The 13,373-nt window shown below is 38.5% G+C and overlaps 1 protein-coding gene across 1 annotated transcript in view; it reads right to left on the reverse strand.

The window, feature by feature from the left end:
- Positions 1-13,373, reverse strand: part of TMEM135 (transmembrane protein 135) — a 189,183-nt gene that overhangs the window by 61,374 nt on the left and 114,436 nt on the right. Inside the window, exon 6 of the mRNA XM_072850762.1 lies at positions 5,414-5,460. Within this exon, the coding sequence (XP_072706863.1) occupies positions 5,414-5,460 (47 nt within the window). The remainder of the gene's footprint in view (positions 1-5,413; positions 5,461-13,373) is intronic.

Here is a 13,373-nt window from a genome sequence, read left to right on the forward strand (position 1 = left end):
AAAGAATCCTGTTTCAACTGTGGTTATCTATATGTGTGCATTAAATACATGTATGACAGACTGCATTATACAAGTTACTGTATACTACAGTCATCCACAAATGAGTGGTGCATAATTTCATCACTTCTAGTGGAGTTGAGCAGAAGCATTTTGAGAAAAAACAGAGGTTTAAGTTAGGAGAAAAGTACCAGAAAAGGAGGATAGAAGAGAAGAAAGAAAAAAAATACTATGCTAAAATATGCTTCCTCTGTCTGTAAATATAACTTTGTTGCTTGTAAACCTATCATCTGCATTTCAGCTGCTTTTTTCCTAGTATATTCTTCTATTTTTTGTCCTCTCTGCTGACATTATCTTATTTTTTCCCTCTTCAGTCACTCTCTCCTTCCCTCTTCCTACTGTCTTCCTTTCTATATTGCTCTTTTGAATTTACCTTTCATTCTGACTCCCTTCTCACTTTATCTATTCTGGAGTAACTATTCCTGATCTTTCTTCTACCATTTCAGTTCTGTAACCTCACTTCTTAACTCTTGAGATTTAGCACCTTCTTTTTCTTGTTGCCCTGTAGTGGGTGCAGTAACGTTTGAACAGTCCAACAGAATTCTGGAGAAACTTCAGTGATAGATACCAAGGTTGCTTGGTGAAGTTTTCAACTAGTGTGAAACATTTGCCATAGGGATGGGCTGGGAGGATCAGGGGTAGCAAGTCAACACAATGTGAGGACAAAGCCTTCCAACAGAGAGTAAAGGGCATTCATGTTACAGCTGGAGAAACCTTTTCTATACCAAATGATAGGAAGATTATCTAATATTTCAATTTTTTTTAATAATAAACTCCCCCAGATCCATTATACAGGCTTTTGACCCTTTCTGCTGCTTTGGAGGCAGAAATCAAACATGTAAGGGTTGGCAGTCAGAGAGAAGCTTCAGCAAATTATAACTGCCTGGCCAAAGGACCATTACAGAATTTTGTTTTGAAAATAATTCAAGATAGACACTATAATGAGATACTGAGAAAATTAATTATACTAGAAAATAAAATATTCAAATAAATCGAGAAGAACTTGCCTACACTTCCACAGACCAAGATTCATACATTTGTTACTGCAGTATTTCCTAACAGTGTGGGCAGGAAAATACCCACATCGAGGGAGAGGTATGATCATGTTACAATTATATGCCATATTGATTTTGTTCTCTTTTAGTGGATAACTATCAACCAGAGCGCTTGCCTTCCAGAAGCAACACTAAGCAAGCTCAACTTAACAGGCTGTTATTAACATGGCAACCTGACAGATATCCTGAACGTTGTGTGATGTATAGAATATATCTTAATTCCTCCACAAAGAAAACCGTTCTGAACTTTCCAACTCTAATAACTTTTCATCTCCTAGGTTCAGCAAAGATCACCTTAAGCCATGCTGGTATGCCGTCACTTTCAAATGACAAAAGTCCATGTGAATGCTGAAGAGCATCTCTGCTTTCTGTGCTTATCCCAATCACTTACCACCGCTGGCTCACAGTGCCGATGCCAGGTACTGTGCATCGCGGTACGAGCTGTGCAAGGAAAATGATCCAGCTCAGAACTACACAGAGCAAAAAGAGTGCCTAAATTCAGTTAACCCTGGAGCTGCCAGGAATGCTAGTGTCAACCAGAGCGGCTGAATAGGGACCTAAATCACTTTTAAGTTCAGAAAACTTAACAATAGCCTCAGATAAGGCAATTTATATGAACTCAGAAAATAAAGACTACTTTGCTTTTATTCCTTGTGTCATTTGACTCTCAAGCATCAGTCATATTTAGGAAGCATAGAGGTATACTGATATTAAGTCTCTTTTTAGAAAGGTTTTAAGATTCAGATTACACCATTTAGATATTAGAATTTTATCTTTAATGACAAAAGGGATTACATATGATCCTGGTGACCAAAAGCGCTACTGCTCTCAGCACCTTTTAGGACATTTCGGTGGGGCAGGGAGGACAAAAAGCCACCTTTGAAAAAGAGTGTCAATAAATGCTTGTTAGCAGTGAACAGCATTTTACAGTCAATGGGAAAATATTCTACAAGCCAAGCAGATCTGACTTTGAATAAGGTGTTTTTCTGAGACTTTTCTGAAAGTACTGTAATTCTAACATGATTTTGTCAGTTTGATCCACTTACAATTAGGAAAAGGCTAAAGTGATTTTGAGTCATTAAACAGAGGAAATGCAGTTTAACGACTCTCCCAATTATTTTCTATTTTAGATAACTATGGAGATGGGAAGATTGCCTTCCCCCGGGCTCTGGATAGATCCACAGAGGATTCCTCCGAGGGCTGACCAAAATCTTACCAAAGGGAATCAACAATGAATTCACATATGGGATAAGACAACAACCAACTCACAGTCCCAGTCCAGACAAACTGGACAAAAACTCTGAGGACTGATCGAGTGACCTCTCTGTCGTCTGTCTTCTCCTTGAGTAGTTGTTCCCCTCCTATTGTATTTGTATGACTAGAAATTGTGGAAGAACACTTTAATTCAGTGTGGTAGAAGACTCACATTTCTCCCTCTACTAATTTTCAGAGATGCCCCTGCCTGCCTGGACCGCTGATGTGTTCCCTGCCTTTGCCTGCCCTCCTGTCTCCACTCCATACGTTCTACAAGACATGGTGATTTCTACAGCGCAGAGCTGTAATTTGGCATTTTTTTCCAGGTATACCTTTCAAGTTGCATTCGGCAAAGCACAGCAAGGTTATCCTCCTCCAAAGACTTTACTGGCCACTGTCTTTGACACCTTATTACATCAAATATTTCACAATATGACAGCCATTGATGTGCATCAAAAAGTGGAAGAGACTGAGGAAGTCAAATATTCCTTTCCCTAAGTGGTAATACCTATATTATCCAAAATCTATTCTTACGGATCCAAAAGGACAGACAATCTGAAGCCTCAGCAGGGAATCTTTTCACCGCTTCTTTCTTAAGATTTCCTTCCTCACTATCTAAGTGAATTAATCCGTGCTGCAATTCATTATTGTAAGAAGAAATGTCTTGCTCTATTATCTCTTATCCTTTCTAGCACAGCCAGTGAAAACAGACTATTTATTCTCTTAATCTTTTCAGCAGTCTTGTACGTACATGAAGACAGTTATTCCATCCCTTACTTATTTTTTTTTAAATTAAGCAACCACAATCCATCCTTTTAAATAAACCAAGTTTTCCAAACTCCAGATCACTGGAGGAGAAACTCTGAGGTTTCTCTGCCTCTTCCTTCTTTGATTGTAATAATCAAAAAGGACACAAAAATGTACTGAGAACTTTTTAAACTTTAACTACAACAAAAAGACAACTTCATGTACCTCACAAGCTCTATACATCCCACCATGGCATTTCCCTTGTTACAGGAATATGACATTGTTGACTTACACTCAGCTGGCAGAGTGTGACAGCTACTCTTGGGTCTTTTTTCAGTGAACTGCTCCCAAACCATTTGATTCTCCACAGCTCCTTACCTGTAAATGTATTACCTCAACCTTGTTATTACTAAGCCGCTTCGCAGTTTTTCAGATCCTATCTCCAGTTTGCATCTATCTGAATTCCAAGTCTGTTCTGCAAAGTAACTGCAGTTCCCAGCCAGCAGTTTTACCTACACATGTAATAACCATTTCCACTGTTATCTTTGTCATTATTTAAATATAAAAATATTAAACGATGGAGGACCTGAGTAGGTGCTTGCCAACACAGTCAATACATCCTCTGTCTGACAGTCAACCTCTGACAACAGCTCTGTCCACATATTATCCTGGGGGTTCTGTGCTTACCCAAAGGTGTTTTCACACAGACCTGGTTACTTTAGGAAAGTACCACATGAATCACTGTGAAGAAGTTCTAATCACAATACCGATTACACTCAGAAAGAAAAAAGAAAATAAATTGGTCTGTGCTAATTATTTTTTGATAAATATACTTTGATTTGCTGGTTTTGTTTGTGTTTACAAATGATTTTTTTTTGTTTTTTGTTTTTTAACTAATAGACCTATAACCTCCTGATCCTGTATCTTAATTCCTCTGTCACACCACCAGAGACAAAGGAATTAAATGTTGCTGATGATTGCTCAAGTGGATATCCATCAGCCCTGGCATGGAGGGACAAATGTTAGAAGAGAAAGTGGTTTGGAGCCTATTCAACTGTCAGCGTTGCTGTGTCAGGTCAGGGAGGAATTCACCAAATACCTCTGGGCTCTGGTCAGTTCTCATTTAACTTCCAGGTTGTCTCTAAAACACTGTTTCATTACCAAAGACATAGACAGAAGACAACTAGCTTCCTCCAAAATCATACAACATTTATAGCTTTGACCAGCATTTTAGTGTTTTGAGTTGGTTTAATCAGTATTCATACAGACAGGTGTCTAACTTCAACCTTACAAGTCAAATTCTCCAAGGCTGTTATGCCATGACTCCAGGAAGTAGAAGAAAATAAAGCAAGGAGAAGACTGCCGATACAAGGGTCTTAATGGGTGGCAGATGAAAGGAGGAATGCTTCTTCAAATCCTTTAAATTAACAGCTCTCCCCTATCCACAGACTGTTCTTGGCCAATATCTGTAAGTAATTCGTAAGTAATGGAATTACAAAAAAACAAACTGCAGCTTCCAGAGTTTTGCAATTACCAGGGGATCACATGGCTTGAAGAACCATAGATGGCTAAATGCCACAGAAAATTCTAAGTCAAAGGGTTGTAGTCAAAGGTTACTTTAGCAAGCAACTTTCCAGCTTGAGATATAACAAATAAAATTTGAGAGGTCTGGTATTTAAAAGGGAAACAACGACAAGGTAAATGACTTATTACATATATCTTGCAAACTGAGAGAGAAAAACGTTATTAAAATGAGTGTCTTATCTGACCCCACTACTGTATGTTTTAAAAAAGGAATACAACTGGTAACTTGTGAAAACGTATGTGAAAATAGTTTACTCTAAAATTAAAAGAAGGTAGTTGCACCTGCACACATGTCAAATATTTGATATTATTTAAGAATGTAAAATCTCATTTTCCTGTTCTCTATTTTCACCAGAAAAAAAAATGTTATCTTCCCTGCCGTGATTTAATAACATATATGAAAAGCAGTATTTCAGATGTTTTCGTACTATGTAACGTTAGATCTCCAGGATCTTAATTATGAGATGAGAGGAGGCTCCTGACGTAATCAGTATAATCTCCAGAAGATTTAAGGCATTTAACTCGGCATTTCCCTTTTTAGCCCAATTATGTTCACAGCACTGGGTTTTTAACACCATGGAAGCACACTACTCAATTCAGAAAGCTTGAGTCAAGAATATACAAGTTTTCAGGTTAATACCAAAAATCAAGAAAACTCTTAGAAATGCTGTTTAAAATAATCTCTACAAACATAAATAGATATACTAGCAACATACCTGAAAAAGAACATGAACAGAGCAGCTGTGATGCAGAACAAAATGACCTACAAGAAGGAGAAAGAGTGTTATTATATAAAACATCACACTGCTACTGCGTGTTCTGGATCATGACGATTTTACAAATGTTACTAGAAAAGTTACACTTTCTTTATATGCTTGATGGGCCAGAATGAAAGCTCATCTGAATCCACCAAAAAGGATTCTCGTTTCTAGTGGACTTTTAGCCATTCTTGTAGAAGTTGAAAAAAAATATGAAATCCAAACCAGGGTAGTGGGACAACAGACACAGCAAATGATGCTACTTAAAATAGTCTGGAATAAAATAATAAATAATAAAATAATAATAAAACAATAGAATGGAAAAAAATAAAGCAAGAGAATGAAAACAATAAAGCAACAGAATGGAAAGGTAAACATTATCTTTTGACTGTCTCTGCTTTTGTGATTTATTCATATATCATATTGCTAGTTTCAGTTTAAAAGGCAGGACATTTAAGACGTCTGTACAGACAGCTGCTTCTGCTTAACCACTTTCGAGCAAGTTTGAGAGTAGATAATTCTTTTCCCAAATCAGAGTATCTCTTCTAGTAGTTTACCTTTGTGTTGAACTCCCTTGGAATAATCCAGCCTTGCTCTAGATTATAAAAGAGTCAGTGAGTGAACTTAGCAGCTCTCCAGCAGAGAGAGGGGAATGTCCTACTTCTTCCTCCCATCCCTTCTGCTCCCAGCTCAGTGCTCTTACCTCTTCCTTACCACCTGCACAGTGACTCAAAAATGCTGAAGAAAATAACCTCAAGGAGGAAAAAAAAGTACATCAAAACTTTGCAGAGTTTTCTGCCCATTTGGTGAGATAAGATCACTGGAAGAGTGTAAAAGCACCAGAGCAGGCACAGGCAAAAGGCATGGAGGGGGGCTGCCATGCCAGGAGCAGAGAAGGGGAGAAAGGATGAAGCCATCCTCCTCGAGATACCAACAAGCCATTGTACCTTGGCTGTAGAACTGCTTGTACATACAGCTGTTTCAGGAACAACTACACCATGCTTTAAATCCATAACCTGCCTTAATCCACGCCATCTTTGCCAGATACTGCTGGAGAGCAAGAAAATACTGTTTTGTTCTAGATACACTGGCCCATATTCCTACCATCATTCAGGAAGCCAAAACCTTACAGAAAAATTGCAAGTGTTTTAGAAAACACGTGCACTTATTTTCAAGAGTTCAAGGAGTTTTGATCATGACAGGATACAGATAGCTTAAGTGAAAAGAAATGGAATTGCTGGCAGCAATGCCTATTTGAAGGTTATAAACACACAGAACAGTAGGCTGCTGTGTGTTGATATCGATCAGAAAGTGTGATAAAAATTTGAATAGGAAAAGTTTACAATGACTTTCAGAGAAAAAAAAAAATCTTACAGTGAGACTACTTCCCTTTCTAAGTCCTCTGGCATGTGACTTAAAATTAGGTCACACAAGACATTATAATGTTTACTGTGTAAACTGCCCATTTTTTTTCCTTTTTCTTCACCAGTACTATCGTATATTATTCTGCATCAAAAATGTGAACATCTGAAATAATTCTATATGAAATCTTTAGGGTAAAGTGAGGACAATGATACATTTCAGTTCAAACTAGCAGCGAAAGCAGACTTACATTTAAACCCGAGTTCTACTTAAAAAGATCTGCCCTAACCCTCCAAAGTTCAAACTGTATTTAATCATTCAAACAAGAATCATCAATTCTTTGGATGCCATTTCTGGGAGACAGAAGGGGCAAAAAGCCTTGGCAGCCTGAGCAATGATACTGAGAAATAAGTGAGAAATGGCAAAAAAACAGGTCTTCTTTTTTTTTTTTAAAGTATCCCTTTACACATTAAAAACACTCAAAAAGTATTCCTTTGCATATTAAAAACACTCACTTCATTAGTCTCTTTTTCTTTCCTTTTTTTTTTTCCTTAAATGAGTTTGATAACAACCTAACAAGTATACATGTCTACATCACTAAGATTCCCTCTGAGCTCTCTCTTCTCCAGGCTAAACCACCCCAGCTCTCAGCCTCTCCTTGTATGAGAGATGTTCCAAGCCTGTAATCATCTTTGTGACCCTTCACTCCAGTATGTTTATGTCTCTTGTACTGGGAAGACCAGCACTGGACACAGCACTCTAGATTTGTCTCACCAGGGCTGAGTAGAGGGGAAGGATCACCTCCCTTGACCTGCTGGCAATGCTGCTTCTAACGCAGCCCAAGAGGCTGGTGGCCTCCTTAGCTGGAAGGGCTTCTTGCTGGCTCATGTTCAGCTTGGTGTCCACCAGGACTCCCAGGTTCTTTTCTGCAAAGCTCCTTTCCAGATGCCCCCAGCACATTCTGGTGCCTGGGGTTATTCCTTCCCAGGGACAGGATGGGCACTTCCCTTTGTTGAACCTCATGAGGTTCCTCTTGGCCCATTCTTCCAGACTGTTGAGGTTCCTCTGGATGGCAGCACAACTACCTGGTGTGGCAACAGCTCCTCCCAGTTTTGTATCACCTGCAAGCTTGCTGAGGGTGCAGTCTCCTGTCCACTCATCCAGGTCATTAATGAAGATGCTACTGACCCCAGCATGGACCCCTGTGATACACCACCAGTGACTGGCCTCCTGCTGGACTTTGTGCTGCTGATCACAACCCTTCGAGCCTTTCAGTTCAGCCCAGCCAGTTTTCAGTCCACCTCACCATCCACCTATCATCAATTTGTCTATGATCTGTATTCTATTTGGCAAAATCTGGGCAACTTAAAGTACTTAAAGAACTTGCTTAATCAACCTCTATAATTATCAGATGTCTTCCAGAACTTAAAAATATTCTTTGAAAAAAATAAGATGTGGAAGACCTTGGCCAGGTGGAAAAGAGGAAACTGGTACCAATTTTTGTAAATGAGAAGTTCAGGGAATATCAGGCAGTCAACCAGGCCACTTCTAATATCCACAACTATACTAGAATAAATTATTTGAAACAGCCAGTTTATAAACATCTAGATAACAAGATTATAAGAAACAACCAACACAATAAACAAGTAAATTAGAAATATTGTAATTTTCTTCTTTGACAGATGTTTTAAGGAAAGGAGCAGGTGTTACTTATTGGAACTTTAATGCACCTTTGTGGCAGTTGCATATGTTAATTAAGTAAGTGGGCAGAGAGCTGCTTAAGAACACCAGAGGACAAAACTCTAATAGTTAGGAGTTCATTATCAAACTAAAAGGCATTTTAACTGACATCACCAAAGAAGTTTTGCTTCCCTCTTCAGTAATGATTTGAATGATGGAACAGAGATTATGTCACAAATTCACAAAATCCTTTAGAGGCCAGGTCTTCATGCAAAGTGATTGAACTGCCCAAAGTGCCCAAAATGCCCAAAAAAAAGAAGAAAATTTTCATCTTGCCCAAACAAGATGAAATTCAATAAAAACAAATACGAAGTATTTGGCAGGAGAAATCACATACACAAAAACCATGACAAGAAACAACTGTGTAGGCAGTACAAGAGTATAACAAATTCCACAGATCACAAATAAATAGGCACCAGCAATGCAATGCTGTGGACAGTGCTGTAAAATATTACCGACTCTTTTAGAAGCAGAGGAGGTAAAATATAGCACTGTATTACACTAATGACCTGGTGCTAGCAACACCCCAAAATACAGTGTTGGGCACTACTGTTAAAGCAAAGCATAGAAAAAAACAAGATAGTCCAGAAGAGCACGATGAAAATAACAGGCGTGTAAGGGTATGACTGTTGGGAAACTGCTTAAACTAAGAAAGAGGTAGTTAGTGACAAACATGACAACTATTTTCATATAATTATCATATACTGACAAATCTGTCTCACTGAATAAAGGAGGAGAAAGACAGAGCTAAATCTACAGCGAAGACAACATAGGTTAAATGTTAGGAAAAGGTCTCTCTACAGGGTAGTGATAAACTAGAACAAGTTGCCTGTGAGATTGTGGAATCTCCTTTATCAGAGGCGTTTAAGATCAGTAGAGACAAACACCTCCTAGCAATGCTCTGGGCATGTTTGACACTGTCTCTCCCAACATTTACACAACCGAAGGGCAGCAAGATGTGCAGCTAAACCAGACTGTTCTACGTGAAATGCACAGCCCAACATGGAAAGCCCAGTCACTGCCTTCTTATCACAGCACCAAGAAACAGAAGGCAAATGGTCACTGTGCTCCAAAATTAAGCTACTTTCAAAATAAGCCTTTTTTCAACTTTTCCTCATTCTAGATTATTTTTTTTGTAGCATCTTCAGTACAATATGCAATACTTAATTTAGATTTTAAAATAACTATACTAAAAAGGAGAAAAAATACTAAGGCCTACAGAAATATAATTCTAAATAGTGAGTGAATTTAAGCCTTAAAATCTAGTGAGCAGGAAGTCTCATTTGGGATTTTTCTTGCAGAGTCTATCACTTTTTGATTTATGATACAAGGTCAACAAATTGTGCTTGGCAACACACAGACCTTGAAACTTTCCAGCTGCAACATATACAACAAGCAGACAACCTACATGTTTCTAATGAGAGTGCTATGCCCTAAATATGTGAACAATTTTAAAGAGATGTGCACAGGTTACAAGGAAAAATCCCTATACTCCAGGACAGGTTCGCATATTTAGTGTGTAAGGTGAGCACTGCAATTTAATTGGTTACATTATACTTTACTGTACTATACTAAACCTTCATAAATAAAAGAGGAAAGTTGCTGACATAACTTAAGAGGTACTTTCTCCAGATCTCTGCTGGCTGACAAAGCCGATATTATTTTTTTTTTCAAGAAAGCTTAGCCCTCATATAAACAGTATCACAAAGCAACATTCAGCAGTTCCCATTTCTGAGCAAAAAAAAAAAGCTCTGGCTGAAAGCAGTTACCAGCAGCCCCAGTTAACACCAGCAGCCCCAGTTAACACCAGCAGCCCCAGTTAACACCAGCAGCCCCAGTTAACACCAGCAGCCGCCCACTGACAACTTGCCCTCACAGCCAGATAGAAATATTGGACCAGAGAAAGGAAAAATAACATTGACAAAACTAATAAAACTACTCGCAAGACTCGTGTATTCTGACCTTTTATGCATATTACCTAATCCCAAGGTTACATGTATTTTCCTTAAGTATTTTCATTATAGTCAGATTTCCTGGGGTAAAAACAGTCTCTGACTGGAGGCTGCTGGTTCTCCCGTACAGTCAGAATACAGAGTAGGACTGAAGTCTGTCATAAAGTAACACAGACCTTGTAATTAAAAAGAAAAGCACTGAAGATACATGTAATCTATGTAAATGAAGACAGGAGGAGGGAAAAGGGACAGATCCGTGATATCAGCTGGTAGAAGCATTTGGAGTGTTGGAGCTACAGTTCAACACTGAATAGTGTTAAATCCAGCTCACAGAAGACGTGAGGCTGTTTCAACCACTGGCACATCAACACTTGACTTCAGCGTATTCATGAAGCCTGAAACCATCACCTTCTTGATCAACCACTTTGCAATGCATGTGAGAGCTATATCTACACTCAATGATTTAAAAAAATAAGTTACTACTCCTAGTTCTTGAAGGCTGTATGCTACAGAAAAAAGAACTGTCAGCTAAGGTCTGTCCGAGGAAAATTTTATTGGTAAAAATCATGGAAAATTAAAAACCCTGATGACATTTGACTAGCAGGTCAGTTAAAAGAAGTCCCTCCAATAATTATGACTTGAGCCAATTTCTTCCAAAAGTTACAAAGAGGGGAAGGTGGACTTACTATTATTTTTCCATATCTATTATTTGGTCTACTGAGAAAAACCTAGCTTTACCCATAAATCCACAGAGCTACGCAAACAGCACTATGATTACTTTTGGGTGTAAGTCATAGGAATTTTTCAACTGATGGTTGTGGTTCCTGAATTTTATTACAGGACATGTTATTGCTCGAATAAAAATGCTTTCTACAGCTCTTATCACAAAGATTATCTCTTAAGCAAGCTCCCTTCCAATAAAATTAAAGAATGAAAATAATAGAACTAGACATGCAGATTAATGTAATGGCCTTAGAGTACAAGATCAAGGAAATAAATGTGCATGGAATACCTCTTTTCTACCTGCACATTACATAATGTAAACCATAGTGTCCTAATCAATGGACTGTCTTTATAAAACCGATATGCTATTCTTTTCCAACAATAAAGTATCTGGTTAAAAAGCATAAAACTTTTTTTAATTTTAGAGTAGTTAAAGGGGATGGAAATCACAGAATCCTTCTGATTAATTAGACAAAGATACCAGAAGTCGTATCAAAAGACGTTCTGTGAAAATAGGTGTCACGTTGCATTATGTTTAGCCACTGGAAATCTCATCTGATGATCACTCTTACTAATGTAAGTAGTTACTTTTTAGTATTATTTAATGCCCCAGGCAAAAAATAATCATAGTAAATGATTACCTGATGGAATTAGTCACCATTGCTGACAAGGCATCTTATACATGACTGCTACATCTTCACCTATATGGGACTAAAGGGCAGGACTCCAGCCCTAAACCCATAAGCTGCTAATAATATCAGCTATACTGCCGGAGTTCACTGCTATAAACAGCACTTACACTCGGACACGGTGCAGAGGAAGGCTGTAGCAGCCACTTACTGCTAGATTAGATCAGCAATGGGTTTGGCAAGTGGCTTTCCTGAGCGCTGAACTAGTTTCTGTCTGTTCTCCAACTCTCCACCTTAGTTCTCCAAGAGTAAAAATCACTTGGGGAGGTTTTTATTGTGCCTCCCATTGCTTTTTCCCACCTCTTAGACTGCTGGTCTTTTTGGGCTTAGCACAGTGGATTCTCCTGAGAGCAACACTAACATAACTTTATTCTCACCAGCTAGAGAACTAAAAAAAAACAGAAGAGGCAAGTAAAAAGAGCAATTCAATGCCCAGCATACATGACTTGCAATAAAACTAAAGATGCCAGTACCTCAACGCTTTTGGTTTATTCACGAGAAGATGCGGATGTGGCTCGAATATCACTACAAGAGCCTGGATGAGTAGAAACTATTCTTCAGTTTGACAGAAAAAAAAAAAAACAACATATGATGGTGAGGACGTGAAGTCTGCCAAATTCAGACTACTCAGAAGGCAACTTTTTCTCCAGTTAGTAAGATTAATTAACCAAATACGATCAGACTGTTTCGTGTACCATGAGTTGTACACTCGATGCACAATGTGGTGAGATTCACTGGCCAGTCTTAACCAGTAAATGAGTGGGTGATTATAAAGGTCTCCTGCAGCGTCAGCATTCATGAAAATAGTATTATTCACGTGTGTATTTTAAATGAACACACTGCATATACTAGAACATGCATTTGTACACACCTCAACAAAAGCTTCTGAATCCTTTGCTCTTTTTTTAAATTTCAGTATTTAATATAATACATACTTCAGATCTGTCAAATGGCTTATTAAGGCTATAGTGAAAATATAGTGAAAAGGCTGAAGGGAAAATATACTCCCAAATCCTGCAGCAGCTCTGGCACTATCGCAACCATGCGGCTTTCTGTGTCTCAGAGTCCCTCGTTCCTGTCTCTGTCTCACAGATGGCACCTCAGAGGACCAAAGAGTCCCTTAGACAGAGCCAGGGAGTTTTGAACAACTAACCTCTGTATTTAGACACAAAATCCTTATATTTCAATCCCCCATGGAGACAGAAGGAGCCAACAGAGAATGCAAAGCACTCTGAGTTTCCTCAAGCACATACAGGTCTGGAACGACCAATACTCCGAGTACAAGATCTGACACAGACCTAACAAAACACACGCACCATAATCAGGTATTACTGTCAGTACTTGCTGGGGACAACTATCTACAAAGTTTGGCACCATCTGGTTACTCTGAAGTCATATACTACCTCTTCTCTTTTACACACTAATGAAAAAATTGTGATTTTTTTTTTTTAA

This window comes from Ciconia boyciana, chromosome 1, assembly GCF_034638445.1.
Source record: "Ciconia boyciana chromosome 1, ASM3463844v1, whole genome shotgun sequence".
NCBI classification, from domain to species: domain Eukaryota; kingdom Metazoa; phylum Chordata; class Aves; order Ciconiiformes; family Ciconiidae; genus Ciconia; species Ciconia boyciana.